Below are 12,177 nucleotides of genomic sequence, written 5' to 3' on the forward strand. Positions count from 1 at the left end.
AACATTCATTCCAAACACACACCTTGTAAATTGTGTATTTAAAAAATATGTGAAGCAGGGATCTTTGAATAAACATAAAGTCAGCTTCTGTTGACTTTATATGTTTACAATCTAGCTTTAGACTACCTACATCTGTTTATATGGATTACAACACTGATAAATTGTATTATAAACAAAGTGCAGTTTTAGTTCACCTGCAGGCAAACTATTTTTAAATCCAAATAGAAGGTAAAACAGATGGTGTTATAAAACACAGCTTGCAGGCAACGTAGGGAATTTGTAAGCTAAGGTTGAAACTAACAGGTAAAAACTCCTTCAAGTTTCAATAAATCAATTATTTCTATTTGTCACGTTATCTGATAAACAAATCGACCATTAAAAGCAAAGTGCCTACAAAATCAGTTTGGATGAAATATTTGGTCACTCTACCTTCAGAGATAGGGTAAAGGGCTTTGTGCGACTAATCAGAGACGTTTCAAACATGGATCTAGACTTAGGCAGGCTTACCAGACAATGTGTCCCCTGCTTGACACATTATTGGCAAATTCTTGTCCCCAATATCTTTGAAATACAGGCCAAAGATTTCGGGCTATCCAACAAATGAAATAAGACAAAATTCACTTTATTTTTAGTTGAATAAGGTAAAAATATCATCCATTATATGAAAGTTACAGATTATTTTACACAAAAATAGTACCATGATAACGCCAAAAAGATCAGTCATGTCTCATTCATAACTCTGACTGCAGAAATGGAAATAGACCTTTGACTGTGATATCAATTTTATTTGGGCTAAATATTCTAGTCTTTGTATGAGACATAAATATTCCAAAACTGAACACACCCATCAAGTGAAATCTAAGGTAAAATCTTTTGGACTGAAAACTTGTTCATAACAAAACTATTAATATCTGTTCTCTCTGTAATGCCCTTAAGAGACATTAGTCTGGCCCATCATCTAAGGAACAGAGGGTCCACTGTGGGTTTCTAGGGGGTTGTACCTAGACGAGACAGGATGGAAATCTGACATACAAGAAAACTGTTACAATTTGTATATATCTATACATGCAACTGTTAAATTTCTCATCTAAAATTGGAACTTACATCATGACAGGTATTATGACCCTCGCATGTAATTACAATGGTGATGGACACCAGCAAGTAAAGAGTAGTCACGCCATGTGTGAAACGGAAGTTATTTACACAGAATGAAAAAGTTGCTGTTTGCTGAAATCGGAATCTCCTCGATATTAAAATGATGTTTGAAATGCTTTCTTAGTTTATAGGGGTTTTTAAAGAACAAATTAAAAAAAAAACTGAATTTTGTTTTTTTAACTTCAAATAATGACTCATGAAGACGCAGTCAGTTAAATATTTGGACAAACAATTCCATTAAGTTTTATAAATGGGTGACATCCTCAGCAACACTTGTAACTGTCATTTTGAGAAATGTTGAAATGTTGGTATGGAGGTCTGAATTGATATTTTTAAATGGGACATTACCAAGGTCCAATTTCATGACAAATTAGAAGAGAAGGAAGAGGTGAGCATTGAACAGTGTAAACAACACTTTTAGTGAAAAGAGACTGGTCTACAAGACCTGATACCAAATATACTAAACGACATAAAGTCCAGAGGCCAACACATGAGAATGTGACACAGTGTAGACAGGGGCATAGTAGTTACTATTTCTACTGAAACTGCAATAGATATGGGTAGGATTATCAACAGACATGTGATTATTATTGGATGAAAATAGTATAACAACCAGAGCTAATCTGAGAAACACACTGTTTAGTGTCACCTTACTAAAATGTCATAACAGACTTTATGAGGACTTGGAAGAAACAGAGCACTAAAGGACACCTAGTCATCTAACTTTTCTCACTTACTAGACTGCATGTAAAGTACCAAAGTTATTTTTCAGGAGTCAGATTATCTTTTACACAGCTATGAATTTGAATAAGATGCAAAATTGTATTTTTGCATAAATTTGAGAGACTTGAAAAATTATTTCATAATTTTTTTTAAAAGAGTTTCAAATTCCTTTATTACTGCACTGAAAATTCTGTAATGTGATCTACATTTACTGCCTCCCATCTTTTGACAGGGAGAAGATCACAAGAAACTTGTTCTCAAGGTGTGACTAGGTGCCTTTTCTTTCTTCACCTCTAACAGCCAACAGCATCACCAAAACCTGTTTTGATAGCAATAATGACTTCATACAAATACCTGTGGGTCAAACAAACAAACAAACAAACAAATAAACAAATAAATAAATAAATAAATGTCCTTGTTCAGCAGTCAGCATATTTTCCCATGATGGCCAATAATTGTGCCTCGTTTTAGACAACAACAAAACAAACTAAATCTAAAATCACAATAATGCATCCATTCTAGGTAAACGGTAAATTTTAAGTCTGTTACCAAAGAACGTCAATATTGATTTTAAATATTAAGATCTGTCATTCATGTGACTAATGACCATGACTTTTTCCACAATGTCCCATTCACAATGTAAAAATCAAAGTTCCACAAAGTGGCTGACTGAGTGAGCACTTGCTATATAAAAGGTCCACACACCTTCATCCATAATCCTATTAGGGACACTGCTTGAGTTTACACACCAACATCACCGTTTCTGTTTGAAATACAGATTTCATTTTACAGTCAAGCTAACATTATTTGTAGAAAGACGTATCTAAGTTTGTGGGTAGAGAATACATGTCTCCCCAGGGCCAGGATCATCTGTCCTCCCCTGTAATGATAGGGTGCACTGGGCATTATACAACAGGGATTGTGTGTGTTCACATTAATGTGTCAGTGATGTTGGACAGACATAGTATGGTCTTTGTGTCGATTCCTCAGACTTGTTGTGTAATGGCGTAATGTACACTGAATCAACACTCAACCATCAAAATGTAGGACTCACTGGAGACCTATGATTTAGCAGTGAGACAAGTCACAAATATTCTGTACATACTCTAGAACTGTACACTCTGTAAGTGTATATGAACGAAATGTATCAGTAGGTCTTAGCACACAATACAGTTATAGTTTAAATATTAAATCTATCATTTATCTGTTTTTGTTTTCCAAATGGTAAACATGTCTTGCTCTACACTGGACAGACTGAATGAAGTTGCCAGTAAATTTTCTGATGAAAAGGACAAATAAAATACAAAGTTCACTGTATGAAAAATCAGAGTAAAAAATAAATATAAAATGCTTTAATATTCCAGAACACTGAACCTACCTGACAATTACTTACAAAGAATTTTTCTTTTAAATCATATACAAATTAGTCGAACACAGATTCTATCATAAGATATAGACCAATAACAGCCATAAAAGGATATACCTCAATTGGGACACCGAAGGATAATACATACAAAGTAGGACAACAACATACAATGAACAGATCTATCCACATAATGCTGACACACTTACCTAATGCTATGTTATGTAATGACACAATCTTATCAGAAATTTATCAGAGAATGATAAGATCTACTAAAAAAGAAAAGATTTTAAAATTGAGATAACATTTCTTTCTTCTCATAACATACACACCTGGATAAAAATGATAGTTGGCTGGAATCCAAGGCTTCAGAAAAAAAGAAACTGTTATTACTTTAATTTTATTCCAGTTAACAATGTGGTCTGGTAGAAAGGTAGCTCTGTATTCATTTAGCAACAATCCTCCTGGTTCTCTTTTTGACATAACAGAGCTTCTTAAAATTCCTTTCTACAGCATTCATATGGGTTGAATCTTAAAATATCTTTTTTCAACTTTCAATAATTAAAGTGCTGATTTAACACAAAACAAGTTTTCAATGCTCCTGTAGTTGCTTTGTGTATTATTAGTTCAGTCGTTAAATTTAACAGCCTTGTGCAACTCCTTCCTGTATGGAACTCTGCCTGAAGTTATTTTTGTCTGTGTGGTTACAAACCAACAGAGTAAAATTAGATAACCATGTAATTTCTGGCAGTTCTATACACTGATACCTCCCATTAAACCTTACATGCTTAACCACACATGAAAATGTTATTTTCTATTGTTGCCAAGATATTTCTATCTTTCCAGAAATGTAAGCAGCATGTATCATGTTCATAATTATAGAGAGTCAACAAATTTCTTATATCAGCTTTCTATCTAAAATGTTTGATGAACTCAATCTGACAATGTCTAACTACAGGCCTTTTTTCCCATTGATTTACACAGGATGACAAGAGTTACCTCCCTTCATTATGCTCCAGAAAATGATGAATACTGACAGTTATTATCTGTTTCTAAACAACATATTAAGAGTGGTTCTGTATCTGAAATGTGAAATTGCACGAAAATTGATTGCAGTTGAGGATACAGGTAAAAATACCTAATTCTCTAATTAATCCATGGGCACGTAACTATATGGGATTCCCCGATGTAATCCAACAGCACAGGACTTAGTGGGATTCCCCACAGTAATCCAACAGCACAGGACTTAGTGGGATTCCCCACAGTAATCCAACAGCACAGGACTTAGTGGGATTCCCCACAGTAATCCAACAGCACAGGACTTAGTGGGATTCCCCACAGTAATCCAACAGCACAGGACTTAGTGGGATTCCCCACAGTAATCCAACAGCACAGGACTTAGTGGGATTCTCCACAGTAATCCTAGGGTACAAGACTAAGTGGGACCATGGTTATGAACAGCTGAAGGTATAACAAGATTAAATATGAGGCACAATTTTGAAGGCAACATGAAGCTTCAGATCTGACTCCTGAAAAAAACATTTTAAAGACTTACCATAGTCATGTGCTGTTGCAAGCATATTTCCTGACATCTTCACCTCATCAAACTTAGTAAATATCTGGTTTAATCTATGGAATAAAATATATTATTGTAGCATCATATTCAGAATAAGCCAAGGACTCTACATTCTTATACTTTTATTAACACAGATCATTCATAATATCATAATACACGTAATGAATATTTCATAATTTAGGATACAAAATAATAAATGTAGCATAGACAGCAAGATGTATCAATATCCACAATGTAACATATAAACTCGACAGATCACTCATAAAATACGATTAATAAGAAAATTAGCCTTTTACAACCCATAACCCTTATTGTTTTCCCAGTACACCTTTTTCTCCCCAACCACTTTACAAATGAAGGGAAATAACTCTTCCTTATTTCTATACCTTTGCTGAGAGATTCCTTTCTTGAGTAAATCTGAGCGCACTTTCTCCCCAACATGTCTGTAGATTTCTGCTAGTGTGTTGATAGATGTCTCGCGAACCTGTTGTCAATGACATTACAACAAAATGAAACACCATTTTCTATGACTATCAAGAATTAGAACACATCACTGAAATATATTGTACAACAAATGTATCAATTAAATCATCAATATTTTTTTTATAAATATTCATATATCATTAACTTCCTGTATAAGTCGTTGATATATACAGCAAGTTGATATGTTTAAGAATCATCTCCACTCTCACATTGTTCACAGTACAGCGTGTGATAATTGGTCAGTATTGGTAAGTATACCATACATTACAATTGTATCAGTCACTGTATATACAGATTTTTGACCAGTAAACAGCCCTCAGTTTGTCCTTACCTGGCTATTTTGATCATCCAGCAGTTTACAGATGTTTGGTACTATCTTGGACAGGTGTAGACACCTTGCTCCATACCTAAAATAAACAAAGTACTGTAAAACAATCCATCCAATTCTGTGTCCACAATATATAGATTCAAACTACCAATGCTTTTTTTTGTATGAAGTTTCATGAGCAGTACATTTTGCCTTTTTTCATGACATTGAAATGTACCCTGAGTGTTTCGCTACAGGTAGCTACAAAATAATTCAAATTATACAACAAAAGGTCAAGAAGGGGCGAACCTGTTTTCCAATCATTATGATTTATCAGAAATGCATACCTTTGACCTTTCAGCAGTCACCGTGTAAATCATTCTTTTGTTCATAATTTGCCCTCGTTTTATGAAATTTAAGTTTGGATTACGATTATGTTGCCATGTTGGTATTTTCTTGATGTTTTTTGACTCAGTGGTTACTGAGTCTTAAGTAAACAAGACAAGTGACTTTTGCAAAATGGACAAAATCACTGAAAGAGCAGCGATTCAATATTTTCATAAGAAAGGTCTAGCACCTAAGGATATCCATACTGATAGGCTAGCAACAAAGGTGGGTGGAGGAATTTAAGCAGTGGCACGCAGAGCCTTGGGGATGACGCCCATTCTGTAAGGCTTGTCACTGTTGCAACCCCAGAAATAGTAGTAAAGTCCAATATATTGTTATGGCTGACAGATGGGTTACAGAGAGATATATAGCCGGCACAGTCGGGATTTCACAGAAAAGAGTACATTCTTTTCTCAAGGAAGATCTTGCAATGAGAAAGCTCTCAGCGTAACAAGACTTCTGACAGTTGATGAGAAGCACACCAGACAGACTTTGTCACATGCTAATCTGAACCTTTTAAAGATCCTGTAGAGGTTTGTGATTATGGATGAAACTTGGGTCCATCATGTCACCCCTGAGGCCAAACAACAGTCTTAACAATGGCAGCATCTTGGTAAGCCAAGCCAAAGGCAAAGACTATTCTATCAGCTGGAAAGGTCATTGCCTCAGTTATCTGGAAGAATGATGGTATTTTGATGGTAGATTATCTGCAAAAGGGAAACTCAGTAAAGGTGTGATGTTCCACCAGCACAATGTGTTCACAAATCTGTTCATTGCAATGGCTGCCATTAACAATTGTGACTCTGAAATGATTGAACATCCACCTTATTTACCTGATCTTGCTCCATCAGACATTCATCTATTTCAAATATTGCAAAAGGCCATTTATGGTGTCAGATGATGACATCATACATGCAGTGGAGGACTTTCTGAATGGTCATGAAAAGGACTTCATTAAAAGTGGCATTGAGACCCTTAACAACTGCTGGCAAAGTGTATAGATACTGAAGAGGATTATGTTGAAAATAATGCAATATGTCTGCCAAAAGTCAAACCCTTAAATTTGAGGCTCACAACTTATCAATCAGCCCTTGTAACTTGTGCATCATCCCTTGTTCTAAGGATGACAATAAATATACTGGACACAAAAAGTTAAGGATCATAAATATATGTGACATAAAATGAAGCTTGACACTCAATGACCAATGTTTTAGTTGTGGTTTTACTGAAAGTCTGTGTAACTTAACAGCAAATCAATCAACAAATTGTGTGTGTCTTCTGAATGTCCTGTCATTTTGTTAGCAAGAGACATCACAAGACAGCTGCAGAGGCTGACCGACATAATCCAAGGTTGCAGAGACATGGGAGGAGTACCTTCAAGCAGAAACTATCAAGCATATGGACTGGCCTAGACTTACACCCTTGTTCAACCCAATGTGTGGGACATGTTAAAGCAATGCATCACTGGTCGTTTGTGGCTTCCTGTCAACTGACAGGTGCTTGGTGAATGCCTACAAATTCCATAAATGGCTATACAGCGCTCCTGATTCGCTGCATGTCAAGCTGATGTTGTGCCATTATTGGGGACAATGGAGGCCACACTCACTATTGATAGTATTGCTGAACCCACAGAAGCATTTTAAATTTTAAGCATCATTGGGACTTTAACATTTTTGAAAGAGAGTTATGAACTTACATGACATGCTCAAATGAAATTGATTCAAGTGGGTCAAAATTGTTTTCTTATTTTTATTTCATATTCCAAAGTTTTTGTTTTCTGATACAAATAAATTTATCTTTAACTTTTTGTGCCAAGTATATGTTTAAATCGATCACTGTTTCAAATCAATCAAATTTCACATTTTACCACCTACATAATGTTAATGTCAGAATAATCTAATTCCTGAAAACTATAAAACATTTATTTACAACCTAACGTTGCATAGCATGGCTGTTCTCAATCTGACCTATTTCCTTCATAGCATCTGCTACCAGTGACTTAACTTGTGACATCACAGCCCATAGCATACCAATCAGCACCAGTCACCCTTAAGCTGATTAGTAGTAGGACAGGTGAAAATTGTACATTTCAAATGTCAATATCTTGGAATTGGGCTGGCCTAATTTGATGCTATTTTCAACCTTTTTGATTTTTTATCAAATATGATAATACAATATTCATTTCTATTTTCACTCAGGGTACACTTTAATATTGTTCTTTACCATTTTTTTCTTTTTTTTTACAAGATCAAAGGGACATAACTCTAACAATACAAAATGGGGAAAAATTACTTGGGAATACACTAGCATTGATAGGAAAGTTCAATCAAATATATCATGAGTTATCATAGTAAACTTTGATTTGCTATTAACGAGAGCTTAGACAGCCTGTGTGTACTACATGTTGGTGTGTTGTTTATTGACTAGGTTTTCTGCTGTAGTTTTTCTACTTCCTGCTAGACTACACATCAGAAATAACAAAAATTCAGGGATATCAATCCTATCATTTTGACTGGTTAATATTTATATTTATCCTGGGATATTACCAGTACTTCCCAAGATGTAAGGAATTTGACAGAAACAAAAATCAAAAGTCTTAATTAAACAATCACCATAAAGTAGTAATATATACACATGTAGAATTCTCTAAAATATTGCTGGTGTATTCATTGAATCCTTTTTTTCCAACTTGTACATTGTTTGTTACAAATGAATTTGATTGTTTCAAGCCCAACATGTCTATTGTACATTATTTTCAGCATTAAGAAGGATCACCAATGAAAAGTTGAGCCGATCATTTCAAACAATACTAGTAAATAAAATTCTTCAATCTTAAACAATTTCCAAAGATTTTTGTATTCATTTAACATGGAGAATACTCCCTAATTATTACTAGCCCCTGGTACAGGCAATGCCATTGTAAGGAATAGGGAATTCAGAGGTTCCAATCCAACCAACAATTCATTGACTGAATTCATCAATCAGTATCATTTTGTGTCAAAATTTTTACCAAATTGGTGACCCTGACCTGTCTCAGTTTCAATGAGCAGCCAATCAGAGAAAAGTTAGCCTAAAGCAGCTATTCAACGCTATATAATTTAATTTGGTTAACAGAAAACTGTGGTAGCCAGTATGTGTGACTTGCATGTTACTCACGTGTTTAGAGTGTTCTGTAGACAGATGAGGACTCCTTCTCTGACATGCCATAGCTTGTGTGTAAATGCACTCATCATCCTCTCAAACACATACTACAACACATCATCAGAGAAAACATACAACATAAAGTCACAACAATGGAAGTGATACCAACACCAATCAGAATACTAAATCATCCTCACAGCAATCATAGGAAATGTTTTACTTCCCAAAATCCATACAAGGCATTTGTAAAAAATATTAATCTTTACTACACAATGTCACAGAAACATGTTGTCAATAATGAACACATAATTAAATTTTTGCCATTATGACTGAAAATGCTTAAAAAATAAGCTTAGTTTAGTTAAAACTTGGAATAAGAACGTACCCCAGGGGATGTGGCAGGCATCATTAGCTTCATCAGTAATTGCTGGGCTTGATCTCGAACCTTTACAAGGAAATAAAATCCATTCAATTAATCAACGCATAAGAAAATGTTTGCAGAAGTCTAAATTTCTTTGGAGAGAGAAAATCTGATGTTTCATGTATTAGAAAACATTAATATCCTTTTCTTTTACATCTGTCTTCTCATTCTTACCACGGAGAAATAAATGGATGGAAACATCAAATAAAATAAAGACAAGAGTGAGAATGGATTGGATGACAGTACCCCTACTAGATTCTCAAGTTCTTCTCACTAACTTAGGGCAAAGATATGCTTCAGACACTAAAGTAGGGACAGAAAGATGGACAGATGGACATGAGAAATTTGAAATAAATAAAATTAGGATAAACAGGATATTTTTTTCATTTTAGCCAATAGTTTATTGTGAAAGAGTCGAGCCTCCTCAATTGGACTTCATGGTTATACAGTTGAAACTTGTCTCGAAATCACTTGAGTCAAAATTCCATTTCAGTCTAATTAATTTTCAAGACCTGATTTTTTCCCTTCTTTTCTTCTTTGTAATTTTAGTTTGCATGACTCGCATTTTGCAAAGCCATTTTTCAGTCCATTCAATTGTAAAGCAGGGTAAAAGTCTATCATTGTCTTGAAATTATTTTTTGTCAAAACATTGGCATATCTTCTGATGCAATCGGTCAATACATACACAAAGTATAATGTCACCTGTGCAGTACACATGGCTAATAACGATGTATAAGCTTGTTTACTACAGGACTGTGATTGTGAACTTTGGTAGACTCAAAGTTTGTACAATGAAAAGCTGAAAGAATTTTTCATTAACAGAGTCTATATCTGTGTCTGATTTGTTACGTCTAGCACTTGTACAATGTTTTCTTCAACAGGTAAAAACTTTGTAGCGCTGCATTTTTCATATGTTTATTTATTTGTAATAAAGTCCTATTGATATGATCTGTAGCTTTATACATTGTTTCTTGTAGTGTATCAAAAGCAAATTTTAATTTTGCTTTATCATCATTTCATGAAATATATTATGTGTATGTGCTTAATCAGTAAGGTATTGTGCACGTGTGCAGGACGGAACGATGTGAGTACAAATGCATTTGATTGGAGTTGTAATTAAATATTTTGTTTTTTGGATCAATAACTTTAAAGAGAAAGTATTTATTTATTTCTTGCCATTTCAAATAACAGATTAAACTATGCTGCTTGTGTGCTATTGTAGCCCTACTTCGTTCAACCATAATCAACTTCAGGAAACTTATATCGTCAACTTTAGTTATACACTTTATTTGAGTCAGAATTCAGATAAATATTTCCCAGTCCCTTGAATTTCAATATAACGAGTTTCAACTCTATTTCCTTATTTTTTTTCATGTGTTTGATTTCAGGCAAGGGTTGTAGTACTTAAAATCAGACTATTCACAAAAAATAGCACTTTGTGAGATAAATTTATAAAAATGATCAGCTAACACTGGTTTACACTCGCTGTTGTGTCTACTGCCATTCACTGTTTTTATCAGAGAAAGGCAAGTTCATCACGAGACCTTTAGGTAACTTGCTGCTTCATTCTTTCCAAATTTTCCAACATCGCACATTTTTTTGATCATTTATCAAATAAAAATCTAACCATTTAGTCTCTTTAATAATAACTTCAGGTTATTTCTTTTGACAATTCAGAAGAATTGGGTAAATATATGGCATATCCTTTATTGAGATAACCAACACTGAGCATGAAATTTGGAAATGAAAATTTTGCCTTTCAAAAACCAAGACTCATTATTTCATACATTTTATATTTTCCGACAGATCAGTGATCATCAAGATTGGTGTACTGAAACTTTGACAACCAATTATCAAATAAACATTTCTGGTTTGACTTATCGGCAGAAAATATCATCTAATTTATGACACCACATGAAGTGTCATCCACAGCAGACCAAATGCTGAAATGTCCAAAATAAACCACACAAACTATCTGGTTCTGTAGTAGATTGTCATATATACCTGATCTTTGGAGTCTCCCAGGCGGTCTATTACAGACGGCAGCACTGAAACGATCAAACGACAGGATTCAATCAACTTTTCTATTAATTTCAGAAAATACCATCTACAATGGCTACCACTGAAGATGAAAATTTGCCAGGAGCACAAGTATTAGCAGTCATTAACTTCAACTGTCACCAAAGCTACATGTCTGGAACAACCAAAAGGTCAGTACCTGGATATGTATATATGTAGTTGCTATGTGATCAAGCAAACATCAATTACAGACAATCATTTAAGTGTCTCAATAGAAAAGGTTTACAAAGTACCAAGAAAAAGAGCCATGCATAAAGACATTATACATATAACCAAAATTTGATTTTTTCATTTGACAAAACCTGTATGACAAAAATACAAGTACAATAAGATCAGTGTCTTTTGCTTTTTGTGTTGGAAGAAAAAATTGATGGGCTTATTACCAGGCATCAACTTATTGCTAGATAAAATCTGGTAAAACTTACCCTGAGACACATAATGTTTGAAGTCCTCTCCCATCCGGTCGACCATGAGACACAATACCTCCAGCCCATTGACGGACACCTGGAAAACACCAACATTAAAAAAATTAAGTTATAATG

The 12,177-nt window shown here is 34.4% G+C and overlaps 1 protein-coding gene and 1 long non-coding RNA gene across 2 annotated transcripts in view; one reads left to right on the forward strand and one right to left on the reverse strand.

Moving 5' to 3' along the window:
• Positions 1-12,177, reverse strand: part of LOC132556867 (CLIP-associating protein 1-A-like) — a 139,624-nt gene that overhangs the window by 106,296 nt on the left and 21,151 nt on the right. The window contains exons 2-8 of the mRNA XM_060221308.1: positions 12,061-12,139; positions 11,561-11,604; positions 9,521-9,580; positions 9,151-9,242; positions 5,632-5,707; positions 5,204-5,301; positions 4,797-4,870 (exon numbers count right to left, since the gene is read on the reverse strand). Of these exons, the coding sequence (XP_060077291.1) occupies positions 4,797-4,870; positions 5,204-5,301; positions 5,632-5,707; positions 9,151-9,242; positions 9,521-9,580; positions 11,561-11,604; positions 12,061-12,139 (523 nt within the window). The remainder of the gene's footprint in view (positions 1-4,796; positions 4,871-5,203; positions 5,302-5,631; positions 5,708-9,150; positions 9,243-9,520; positions 9,581-11,560; positions 11,605-12,060; positions 12,140-12,177) is intronic.
• Positions 1-12,177, forward strand: part of LOC132556869 (uncharacterized) — a 79,102-nt gene that overhangs the window by 30,429 nt on the left and 36,496 nt on the right. Inside the window, exon 2 of the long non-coding RNA XR_009554484.1 lies at positions 11,654-11,766. This is a non-coding gene — a long non-coding RNA (uncharacterized LOC132556869). The remainder of the gene's footprint in view (positions 1-11,653; positions 11,767-12,177) is intronic.

This window comes from Ylistrum balloti, unplaced genomic scaffold (assembly GCF_031769215.1).
Source record: "Ylistrum balloti isolate Yb309-2 unplaced genomic scaffold, AGI_CSIRO_Ybal_v1 Utg370598, whole genome shotgun sequence".
NCBI classification, from domain to species: domain Eukaryota; kingdom Metazoa; phylum Mollusca; class Bivalvia; order Pectinida; family Pectinidae; genus Ylistrum; species Ylistrum balloti.